The 13,346-nt window shown below is 32.1% G+C and overlaps 2 protein-coding genes across 6 annotated transcripts in view; one reads left to right on the forward strand and one right to left on the reverse strand.

The window, feature by feature from the left end:
• LOC127728059 (vacuolar protein sorting-associated protein 52 homolog) overlaps positions 1 to 2,657 on the forward strand; it is a 32,234-nt gene extending 29,577 nt beyond the window's left edge. For all 4 annotated transcript variants that reach the window (XM_052235249.1, XM_052235248.1, XM_052235247.1 and 1 more), the window contains 2 exons: positions 509 to 627; positions 1,891 to 2,657. In XM_052235249.1, the coding sequence (XP_052091209.1) occupies positions 509 to 627; positions 1,891 to 2,037 (266 nt within the window). In that variant the 3' untranslated portion in view covers positions 2,038 to 2,657. The remainder of the gene's footprint in view (positions 1 to 508; positions 628 to 1,890) is intronic.
• LOC127728151 (40S ribosomal protein S18) overlaps positions 1 to 13,346 on the reverse strand; it is an 821,762-nt gene that overhangs the window by 49,098 nt on the left and 759,318 nt on the right. The gene's annotated exons all lie outside the window — the stretch shown is intronic.

Below are 13,346 nucleotides of genomic sequence, written 5' to 3' on the forward strand. Positions count from 1 at the left end.
ACAACAAGAAAGACAAAAGGTAAAATATTCTTATAAGAGTATTTGGTCATATTGAAAGATAATTTTATGTTGAAGGTGTTTATGATTGGCAAACAAAGGCATTTGTCCATAATTGTTTTGCTTGAAACTTTCATTTTGGGCATGCAAGTCTAGTAAAATAAACTTGAAAAGCTTGTAAATGTTTTTATTATGAATATATGCATGTATTAAAAAATGTTCACAAAACTATTTCGAGGTATTAAGAAAACTGTTTTTTGATGATACATCACACAATTTTTAATTTAAAGGTAAATGTAAAGGTCTTATGTATATTTTCTCAGCTACCATGTATATAGCAATTTTTATGACTTCAAGGGAAAAACCTAAAAATGCTGTAAGATCCAAATTTTAAAAAATAAAAAAAATAAGTAATAACAAAATTGGTCAATCAATTTAGTTTTCTTACTTCATTATTTCATTTATTTAGTGCTAGTCATCTGGTGCATTATAAATTATGTTTGTTTTACAGAAAGGGTACAACAGATAGTGAGAGGATTTAACAATGACTGGAAGAGGGCATTAGAAATGATAAATGGAGAAGTGATGAGAGCATTTACTAACTTCAAAAATGGAACACAGATACTACAAGTAGATAAATATGCAATAATTCCTTGTTATGTTGATACTGAATTCAAAGATTCAGGAAATCACTTTTTTGATGTTAATGACTTAGGGTACAAAAAGGAATCTGCTTGTAAGATCAATATTACACAAGCTTTTAATGGTGTGGAGCTTTTGAAGACATTTCATGATACCTATAAATAGATTTATAGGTTTCACAACAAATGAGAATTGGATATCTCTTGATATCATCTAAAGTAATTTAATTTCAGTATGAAAATAAATGAGCCTGTGGCGACTTTATTATTATTATTATTGAAAATAAATAACAAGAGTTGATATCAAAGGATATCCTGTTCTCTAGATATGTTAACCCTATATATCTCTTATGGTCAAAATTATCTTTGTGTAAAAATGAAAATTTTGAGAAACTTTTTTTTGGGTCTTTTTAAGGTGTTTAAGTTTGTCTTATTCAGTCCACTTTCAGCATCAAACATTAACATGAGATGTTTTCAAGCTTTTGGTACTCTTCAAAATGAAATCAAATTTGACAAAAAGAATATTTTCAGGTGAAACATTTTTTTTGTATATCATTGAAGAAATCACATGTCTATGTTAGCAATGGTGAAAAGTAGTCTGCTGTGGTCTAATGAATAGCCAAATGGTATGTCACAATATCGTAACACATTGCAGGATAGGCCAAACCGAATAAACACTTTTTAGTATTCCTTATTCTTATCACACTCCACTCAGTGTGATACGAGAAATATCTCTTCATGCAGGAAATAGATAACAGGACATAACCATAAGAGAAATTTTATTACATGAATGGCAGTATAGATTGCCACAGATAAGCTTGGATTGTCCTCATGAGATTCAAGGTTATATTCTTAGTCTCTAACCAATTAGAATGCTATAAAAACACATCTGACTGACTGAATGGTGGATCAAGATACTTTTCTCTGCATGTAGTTGATTTATCTCAGTTTGTTGCCACAAAATTATTAATGAAGATGTAGCTTGATACTGTTTGCATGAAGATAGATAAAAGGTCAGATCCATAAAAGGTATAATAAATCATAATGAAACTAAAATTAAATTAATTTACATAAAACTTCCATGCTCAACAGTAAGACAACTTAATTGCCCTTAAAACTCAAAGTGTTGTAGATGAATATTCAGATACCACAGTCAGTTATGATTTTTGTATTTTCAGGTTGCCCTTTAGTCTCAAAGTGTTATAGAAAAATATTCAGATACCACAGTTAATTATGATTTTTGTATTTTCAGGGTGCATTAACACAGCTGATACAGTACTACCACAGATTCCAAAAAGTTCTTTCTCAAGGAGCATTCAGGAATATGCAGATTAGAAATGAACTCATAAATATTCATCATGTTATGGTTGAAGTTAAAAAATACAAACCTACCTTCTGATTAGACTCTAAAAAAGAAGTTTGACACATTCCATTTAATATCTGTGATCAAGCCCGATAACATCTCATCTCATAGAACTAAGGTGAACACAAGAGGCTTCTTTCTGAAAGGAAATTAAGTCAATGCTCATAAGAGTTCAGTGGTTGTAAAATGTTTGGTGTGTGAAATAAAGATTAACCAAAAAGTATTGATGCCAAAATAAATATAACATACCTCAAATTTTGTTAAATGTTCAAAAAGAATGCAAATCATATAAAAAAAAGCCATACTGTTTCAAAGTTTATGAAATTCCAGCATCATAGTTTGGTTCTTTTCCTTTTTACAATATTTTTAGGAGTAAAAATGAAAATTATACAGTTTTTCATAAATTCTCTATTTACTATCATACAAAACAAACAGTTGTTATCTATAATATGTTAGTATATTAGTCATAGATATTTCAATACTTTAGAATACTAACGTATAAAAATTGAACGTAAAATTATATTTTTGCAGATCCTGAAAGATACTTTTCAATTTGTTTATTGATTTATTGAATTAATTCAAATAAATTGGTCATGTGCAATAAAATGGATTATTTATAGTTTATTTATTCATATGAATAAAAATGTTAAATCTTATTGTTTGAATATGTTTGATCAAATGTGTATATGAAGTAGCAAGAATCAAAAATGAAAAGACATTCAAAAACATAATATGTTACCATATAGCCTGGCATATGATCATACTGTGTTCTAGCTTTATTAAAGTTGCCTCGTGCAATTAAACATGTGGTGCAAGTATGTGATTTCACAAAAAACTTTGAAATGAGTGTTGTATTTTTTACTACTCCAGAGATCAAAATGGACATTTCTTTCGGTGATGCTCGCTAGCAAATTAAATAAAATAATTTTAAAAATAAGTTTATATGTATATGTACTTTATTAATCCTGAAATGGTTAGATTTTTAGAACAGTTTTGCTTCATCAAATCAAAATGGCTGCCTTTTGAGGTGTCTTACAGGTCTGCTTCAAACAAAAAAGTTTTCTGATTAGAATGGAAATAATTTTTTCATGTCATGCTCTATGCTCTGACATTTTAACACATGGGTAGGTATGAATTATATTTGCCATCACTTTACACCTTGATGATGCTTGGTGTAGATATTGACAAAAATCAAACAACTATCCAACAGAGACCAAATGACATTACAGCGTTTAAAATTAGCTCAACCCATACATATAGTAAGCAGTAAGCAGTAAGCAGTAAAAATGTGAAACAACTAATTTGCTTTCTTCAGTAACCACAAGTAAGAGATTTCTACTGCAATTGTATAGTTTTTTATGCTCAACTTATGATATACTATAACAGATAGAGGGGGCATTGTGTTTTCTGGTCTGTTCACCTAACTGTTTGTCCTTCTGTACATTCATCTGTCATTCCATAAATGGGTTAAATTTTTTGGTAAAGATAGTTTACCATTAAATCTTGTCACATCAACTTGAAACCTAGTACAGATGTTCATTATGATATGAGCTTTGAAAAATATATTGCAAATAAGCGTTTTCACTCAGATTTTACAGTTCACCGAACATGGAAATGTTCTATTAACATATATTCTATTTAATTATATATTTAACTGTGAACTGTACTTACATTACCTTTATCAATGTTTATGAATAAAATGCATTTAAAGCTTGTTCCACTGATATGCTAATATTTGCTGCATATATTCTGGCCCATTTTATGACCTATGGGACCATTTTCAGTGACTCACTTTCACTTTGAACCAATTGTAATTATGGGAACGTATGCACAAATAGGTTGACAAGCACTATGTTTGCATACGAATGATTCAGTAAATAAGGAACAAAACAATGCAGTCATGTGATAAATTGTTCAAAGCAAAGGAGGACACAAAAAATAGGCAGTGAAAGGGGATAGTTTTCGTTTGTGCTATAGGGGGTTAGTATGTGAATAAAAATTGCTGACATCCCAACATTCGAACAAGTCAATCAGTCGTCAGAACAATCTCAGATTATGCTGCATATTGATTAAAAAAAAAAAACAGAAAAAATTATATTCATAAATAATTATAATATCTTTATATACATCAATTTTTCAAAGTATTTCTGCTTTGAACAATAGATATTATATAAATTATCAAATAGTATTAAGCAGGATGAAACATTTTCCTGAAATCTACCAATTTTCAAATTAGTCTATAAAGCCTAAGGTCACCTTGAGCTCTTCATCCGTCTGTTGTCTGTAAACTTTTCTTTAAAAATCTTCTCCTCTGAAACTGCTGAATGGATTGAAACCAAAGTTTGTCTGCTTAATCTGTAGGAAGTCAACTTTAAAGTATGTGATTTTTATCCTGGTTGATCAACTAACACGGCCAGTGTCTAAATATAGAGCATAAAAGTCAAAATACAGTTTTGGCTAATATTTCTAGAACTATAGCAATTAAAGAAAAACTGATAGTGTAACAATTGTCATCACAACAACAACTATTTTATTATACCATCAAATTTTGGAATAATCTGTTCCTCTGTTTTGGAGTTATTGCCCCTGAAATGTTGATTTTCAACTTCTGTGGCATTTCCTTGCCATTGTTTCAAAAATTATAGGAGCTAGCTAAGTTAAAAGTGTCAATTGCATAAATGATAAGCATGACAAGATGTATCCACCCTGAAAATTTGAGAAAAATTAAACTTCTTGTTTAGGAGTAACTGCCCCTGAAATATTGATTTTTTCCCCCAATTTTTATATGACCTCAAAAAAATTTTGTGGTCGTATATTGGTATGACGTTGGCGTCGTCGTCGTCGTCCAAAGACACATTGGTTTTGGCACTCTAACTTTAGTTTAAGTGAATGGATCTCTATGAAATTTTACCATAAGGTTCAATACCACAAAAGGAAGATTGGGATTGATTTTGGGGGTTATGGTACCAACAGTTAAGGAATTAGGGGCCAAAAAGGGGCCAAAAATAAGCATTTTTGTAACTTCCAGATATAACTTGTGTGTTAGTGTATGGATCTATCTGACATTGTACCGCAAGGTTCCATATCACAAAGGGAATACTGGGATTGATTTTGGGTGTAATTGCCTCAAAATTTTAGGAATTAGGGGCCAAAAAAGGGGCAAAAAACAAGCATTTATCTAGTTTCATGACAATAACTTGACGTGTGTAAGTGTATGGATCTTTCTGAAATTGTACTACAAGGTTCCATATCACAAAGGGAAAGCTGGAATTGAGTTAGGGGGTAATTGCCCAAAACATTTAGGAAGAAGGGGCCAAAAAGGGGCCTTAAAACAAGCATTTTTCTAGTTTCCAGACAATAACTTGTGTTCAAGTGTATGGATCTCTCTGAAATTGTACTGCAAGGTACCATACCACAAAGGGAAGGCTGGGAAGAGTTTGGGGGTGATAAATCATAAGGGGGTTCAAAATATTTGGTGAAGGGATTTTTTTTTCCTTTTTTAGCTCACCTGGCCCAAAGGGCCAAGTGAGCTTTTCTCATCACTTGGTGTCCGTCGTCGCCGTCGTCGTCCGTCGTCGTTTACTTTTACAAAAATCTTCTCCTCTGAAACTACTTGGCCAAATTAAATCAAACTTGGCCACAATCATCATTGGGGTATCTAGTTTAAAAAATTTGTCCGGTGACCAGGCCAACCAACCAAGATGGCTGCCATGGCTAAAAATAGAACATAGTGGTAAAATGTAGATTTTGGCTTATATCTCTGAAACCAAAGCATTTAGAGCAAATCTGACATAGGTAAAATTGTTTATCAGGTCAAGATCTATCTGCCATGAAATTTTCAGACCAATCAGGCAACCCGTTGTTGGGTTGCTGCCCCTGAATTGGTAATTTTAAGGAAATTTTGCCGTTTTTGGTTATTATCTTGAATATGATAATAGATAGAGATAAACTGTAAACAGCAATAATGTTCATCATAGTAAGATCTACAAATAAGTCAACTTGACCAAAATGGTCAGTTGACCCCTTAAGGAGTTATTGCCCTTTATAGTCAATTTTTAACCATTTTTCGTAAATTTTTGTCATCTTTTACAAAAATCTTCTCCTCTGAAACTACTAAGACAAATTTAACCAAACTTGTCCACAATCATCATTAGGGTATCTAGTTTAAAAAATGTGTCCGATGACCCCGCCCGCGAACTAAGATGGCCTACATGGCTAAAAAATAGTACATAGGGTAAAATGCAGTTTTTGGCTCATATCTCTGAAACCAAAGCATTTAGAGCAAATCTGATGAGGATAAAGTTGTTCATTAGGTCAAGATCGATCTGCCCTGAAATTTTTAGACCAATCAGGCAACACGTTGTTGGGTTGCTGCCCCTGAATTGGTAATTTTAAGAAAATTTTGCAGCTTTTGGTTATTATCTTGAATATTATTATAGATAGAGATAAACTGTAAACAGCAATAATGTACAGCAAAGTAAGATCTACAAATAAGTCAAACATGACCAAAATTGTCAATTGACCCCTTAAGGAGTTATTGCCCTTTATAGTCAATTTTTTACAATTTTCATAAATTTTGTAAATTTTTGTACAAAATATTTTCCACTGTAACTACTGGGCCAAGTTCATTATAGATAGAGATAATTGTAAGCATCAAGAATGTTCAGTAAAGTAAGATCTACAAACATATCACCATCACCAAAACACAATTTTGTCATGAATCCATCTGTGTCCTTTGTTTAATATGCACATAGACCAAGGTGAGAGACATAGGCTCTTTAGAGCCTCTAGTTTCCTTTTTTTTTCTTTAAAATTTTCCATTTTAAATTGGTTATTTCTGATTTATATATAAAAGCAAATAATAATGATATGGTTTGAATAGGAAAATTAAAAATTTTTAAGTTCTTAGACCACATTCATTCTGTGTCAGAAACCTATGCTGTGTCAAATATTTAATCACAATCCGAATTCAGTGCTGTATCAAGCTTGAATGTTGTGTCCATACTTGCCCCAACTGTTCAGGGTTCGACCTCTGCGGTCGTATCAAGCTGCGCCCAGTGGAGCATTTTATTAGCAGTTGTTGGCTGTTATCTTGAAAATTGGGGCTAGGTTAAAAGTGTAAATTGCAAAAAGGTTCAGCACAAAAAGATGTATCTATCCAGAAAATTAGAGAAAAATCAGTTTACCTGTTTAGGAGTTATTGTTTCTGAACTCATCTTTTTGCAGTTTTTGGCTGTTATCGTTAAAATTATAGAAGATAGGTTAAAAGTCATTTTAGTGTAAGTTACAAAAATGATCAGCAGGATCTATAAACCCTGAAAATTTCATAAAAATATATCTACCTATTTTTGAGTTATTGCCCCTGGAATATACATTTTTCCAATTTTGTGCATCATTATGCTGTTATTTTAAAAAAAACTGTAGGAGTTAGGTTAAAAGTGTTGATTGCAAAAAATGATCAGCATGACAAGATCTGACTACTCATATTTTTGACAACCTTTTGGAGTTATTGCCCCTGAAATGTAGATTTTTACAGTTTTGGCTGTTATCTAGAAACTTACAGGAGCTAGTTTAAACATGTAAATTGCAAACATGATCAGCAACACAAAGGGTAACTATAGTATGTCCATATAACGTGACGGTACCCAAATTGCACCTATTTTGACAGTTTTTTCACCTAAGTTTTTTTATGATACAGACAAAAATTTCCATTCTGTGTTTATTTTGAAGCCGTATCCTTCTTTGTTATATAGGTACACCAATTTGATTTTTAATCCCTATTGAGTCATAGAAAAATGGGTGTTAATCGACCTCCAAACTATCCACGATTCCGTAATGAGGAGTACCCAAATTGCATCCATGCTTAAATTCACATCATTAAAAATAAAATAACAAGGGATGCTTGTAACATATTTTTTTTGTTCATTTTTAAATGATGACTTTTTGTGAACGTCGCATGGCGGCGTTTTCGTACATTTTTCTTTTCCAGTGAAAGCTTCATCTGTTGATATAAACTGTGAACGTTTAGTGTATATTTGAATATATTCACCTATTGTGTAAGACGTGTATAATGTCAAATAACTAAAATACAAATTGTTTAGTCTTAAAGAAAACTTTTAAGAATTTCTCAGCTGTTTATGTTGAATAGGTGCAATTTGGGTACCGTGACGTTACAAATTATTATTAGCTAACTGGATTTTTTTTACCAGTGAGCGATACAGGCACATGTGTGCCTCTTATTTCTTTTCTTTTCCTTTTGGTGCTCAATTAGGTTATCGGCTGTTCTCTGTTCTTACTTTGCAAATAAGAAAATTTATTAAACATGATATTCTCTGATATTGTGCTTTAGTATCGGGGTTCGGATAAAGTGAAAAACTTTTAAACTGCAATTAAGGGTCCTCAGTGGCTGAATAGTCCCAAGTAGTTGATTTACAATGCTCACTAGTCTGTCAACACTGAGGTTGTGAACTCACTCGTGGCAAGATGGGTTCGGTGGTTCTCTCTGGGTACACCCCGACTTCCTCTGTCAACGTATATTTGTTCCGCGTAACAGATGTTCCACTAGAAACTTTGTTATAAACAATGTCATAATATCTGTTCCTGTTGGACAATCAATCACGCAAGGATAATCAAGTATATAATGTAAATGGTTCAATGAATTGGCCAAAAGATAAATCATCATATAGCAAGAGGGGAATGTGGTTATATGAAAAAGCGATATAGTATATTCCAGTATAGACTGCAGGTATAGGTCTTGCATTAGCATGTATATCTATAGGCTCTTACACACATAAAGTTTGTTTGCGATTACTTACAAATGCATTTTTGTGCACTTTTCAAGGATTTCCAGGAAATTGCGAGGTACAAACTGAAAGGGATATAGTATAGATCTGCATGTTGCTCTCGCATTGGCATATCTCTTACAAACATAAAATTTATTTGCGGTTATTAAACAAATTCATTGAGTATGCAATTCCGAAAATAAAATACTCCCTAATTATAGACAATATTCGCAAATATTCAAAATACAGAGGTGTATAGGTGTTTAGATGCAAAAATATGACCAGGTTGTGTTACCTGTAAATATTTACCTCCCTAACCCCTTTTATATTTGTGTAATTAATAATTTCTGATTTTTTTTTCAAAGCCTTGGTGACAAAGCTGAACTAAATTCAAACATTTTTGGCTGAGGGGAGGGGTCAATATGCGAACCAAAATAGTCGCAGTGCCTTTATCTGCAAGAAACAGAAACAGTTTTTTTATCAAGTGTAATTACATTATCTCCCTTCGCACTGTCAGATTTAAGAATAAATCGATTAATAAATCCTCTTTGTGCCAAAGACAGAACTCGCTCATAATCAAACTCCTTCAGTTTATAGAATTCACTCGTTGAATATGCTACCCCTGTCTAAGTTGTTTAAACAAATTTGAGACCAAGCGATAACTTAAACGTTTATTTGAAATTTGTATCTATATATAATTGGAGAAATAGTTTCGTGCCAAAAACAGTAAATAAAATATGCGTTGCAATTGTCAAATTGTTCAAATTGATTCTATGTTCATTTAAACAGATTTTGAAACGCGGAGAGGGGAAATTGGCATTTTCAACAAATCTTATGAAGCCTCTTTACAATAGTTCAAGTATTAATACTGAAAAGTAATAAATTTCACTAAAATTTAATGTAAAGTTGGCCATCATATATAATTTTATTCAAACAATTAATTGATGTGTTTAAAACATGCACAAGGGCTACGATGTATTTTAAAGTATACATTCCTATGCTTGACAATAAAAGGCTGTCATAGTCCTCGTGTCTTACACTGTTTTATTTCAGGAGAGACTATACATTCAAGCGATACAAAATACTACACGCAATATATCTAGACCTTCCTTCAAAGGTTCTTTTATGTTTGATTTTCTGTCTTATTGACGTTAACTTATATATCTTAATGCATATAGATAACCATATTGTACAATGTATCAAATGTCTGTTATATATACTATCGATTATGATGTTCGCATTTTTTTACTTGAAAACCAGCAATCCCGTTTTAATAACTATAAGACTTTGATGCCGTAGTAGTACGGTAGTACCCTGCTTGTATTCATAAGATGTCCTTCATACCTGCTCTTGTGCAGGTTACCTTTTAGTGTTGTTTGAATGAATTAAATGAACTAGAACATGTGAATAAATAAGTTAATGCAGAAAGGTACAAAGACTTATTATGCCCCACCTAGGGGCATTATGATTTTCGGTCGGTGCGTCCGTTCGTCCGTTCGTCCGTCTGTCCCGCTTCAGGTTAAAGTTTTTGGTCAAGGTAGTTTTGATGAAGTTGAAGTCCAATTAACTTGAAACTTAGTACACATGTTCCCTATGATATGATCTTTCTAATTTTAATGCCAAATTAGAGTTTTGACCCCCAATTTCACGGTCCACTGAACATAGAAAATGATAGTGCGAGTGGGGCATCCGTGTACTATGGACATATTCTTGTTTTTGTATGGATTTGGAGTATAGTATTGTAAAATCAATGTGTGGGAGATTAAAAACTCTTTATGATTTCAACAAAAGGGACTTAAATAGTTAGAAAGACTACTCATTAAGATGTTCATTTCACAACACTAAAAAAACATAAAAGATTATATTTGTATCGATGAAAATACACAGAAACTTACATATATTCTTAGGTATGAAATTTGTTAAAGTATATTTTTATACCATAATTTTGCTATAGAACAAGATAGACAAGAAAATCAATTACCTAGGGAAACTAGATTGTATCAAATTTGCAATACAAATGGAATTGAAGACACATACCATTTTGTACTTGTTTGTCGGTTATTGTCTGATATCAACCGTGTTTTCCCCAAACAATATTTTGAAGGATGGAGGATTGACTAAAAGAATTGGGTCTAAGTTAGTTCATGGGCCTCCAATGTGTAACAACCATCTAGGGAAAACACTGCATGCATGATCAGGAGAGTTTTTTTCCGTAATGGTGTTAAAGTAAACTAACCAAGAAAAGTTTATTAGATATAAGAAGATGTGGTATGAGTGCCAATGAGACAACTCTCCATCCAAGTCAAAATTTATAAAAGTAAACCATTATAGGTCACAGTACGGTCTTCAACACGGAGCCTTGGCTATTAGTCTGTTTAAAACTAATGACTATGATTTTTTGAAAAAAATTGCTACCAATACATATATGGAGGGGTTAAACTGGTTCTTCTTTATTTTCAATTCTTCCCTTTAAATCTCGAGCAGTTGACTATATAAAAGGGTACATAACAAAATATATACTGAAGATCAGTACACAAGTCATCTGATTTGTAAAAGTTTTTTTTTACTTTCAAGGGCCATAACACAAAATCAAACAACCTTCTAGTCAATAAAATCAGATCTTTCGCTATACTCCGTGCGACGGCAAACTTAACGGAGCATAGTGAAAGAATTTCAAAATCAGATCATGAATTCAAACTATATCATCGGGTAAAATGAAGTATCGGATTTGTATTGAGTCGATCATCGCCGTGTTACAGAGTAAACTAGTTTGAAGGTCATACTAACCAGATGCTACTATAATAATCAAAACTTTCAGTAAAGTTTTAAATCAGGCATATTAATCATCTTATATATTAATCAGTTAAAAGGTATTAGAAATAGAGAAGTCAGTTCTCTAACTCCCTCTTAAAATTATGCGAAAAGCTTTGACGGCAGACGTATACTTTTTAATCTTGAAAATGCAATTTTATTGGTGTAAAATCCAAATATTGGATTGTTACCAAGACAAACATGACAATATTTACAAACATACAATATTCAAAGTTAACCAACATTCATATTATATATCATATATTTGGATATTTTGGAGGAGGTTATACTTTTGCAACTTTGAAAATAAAATTACAATATTCTTAACAAACGATCCAAAAAGAATATATAGATATAAGAAGATGTGGTATGAGTGCCAATGAGACAACTCTCCATCCAAGTCAAAATTTATAAAAGTAAACCATTATAGGTCACAGTACGGTCTTCAACACGGAGCCTTGGCTCACACCGAACCGTAAGCTATAAAGGGCCCCAAAAATTACTAGTGTAAAACCATTCAAACGGGAAAAACCAACGGTTTAATCTATATAAAAAACGAGAAACGAGAAACACTTATGAACCACATCAACAAACGACAACTACTGAATATCAGATTCCTGACTTAGGACAGGTGCAAACAAATGCAGCGGGTTTAAACGTTTTAATGGTACCAAACCTTCACCCTTTTTCTGAAACAATAGTGTAACATCACAACATAGAAAGACACACTATAAAATATCAACTGAAATAGCTTAACTCAATCAAAGGACATATTAACACCATTGAACATACACTGAACAAATAAATTTGACCTATGATACAATGTAAATACAAAATAAATAAACTAAGGGAAGAATAATAAAAGTAACATGTTATATCGGTAAGAAATGTTAAACAATTAAAGAAAAACAATGTGCTGTATGTATTTATTAAAGTTGAGCATACACGTGTTTCTATTATGTAAACAATCACACGTGAGTGTGTGTCCGCATATTGGTCATCTATTGGTGTTTATATTAAATAAACAGCTAGGTTTGTGTTTTTAAATATATGATATTTCGGATTGGTCAATTTTTGTCGCATTGCGTAAATATATTGAGTATGATATTTGTAAATAGTACGGGATTTTTAGAGCGCGAATAGTTTTCTTGTTTAAGTAAGTTAAGATATATTGTCATTCGAAGCTCGTATACCGTTCAGTACAGTGCAGTTTAGTTTAGGTAAAGACCCCCCCCCCCCCCTTCTCCTCCCCCTATTGAATGCTTGTATTTTTGAAATGTTTTTACGCATAGAAGATAGATATTTATACTACCAGTATGACATTGTTTGGTTGATCATTAAGACCTATATATGTATATATGATTTCTCATTTTGATTTTCTATTTTGTAGGCTGTCGTGTACTACGCAGCGGTTTTGCCGTTATCATGATGACATCGGGACTCAAATTTAATTTTGTTTTAATAAAATAATCACTGTAAGCTGCACATGCTGGCGAGCTATTCCTATGAAACAAGTGTTTGTTTTTATTTTATAAATACTTTATATTTGTTTGAGGTAACGAATTAGAATATAAATGAGATTAGTTCGGTGTTTACATATTAGCGTCCTTTTCGGCCAAAGCTAAATATAAGTTATTTTTTAAGTATATAAATAATAAACATAATGATAAAGATATACGTGTGGATTAAGTAATCAATGTCTTTTGTTAAGATAAATCTGTTGAAACTCTCTGTGACATGTCGATATAAAAT

The sequence above is a fragment of the Mytilus californianus genome, unplaced genomic scaffold (assembly GCF_021869535.1).
Source record: "Mytilus californianus isolate M0D057914Y unplaced genomic scaffold, xbMytCali1.0.p SCAF_2, whole genome shotgun sequence".
In the NCBI taxonomy this organism is placed as follows: domain Eukaryota; kingdom Metazoa; phylum Mollusca; class Bivalvia; order Mytilida; family Mytilidae; genus Mytilus; species Mytilus californianus.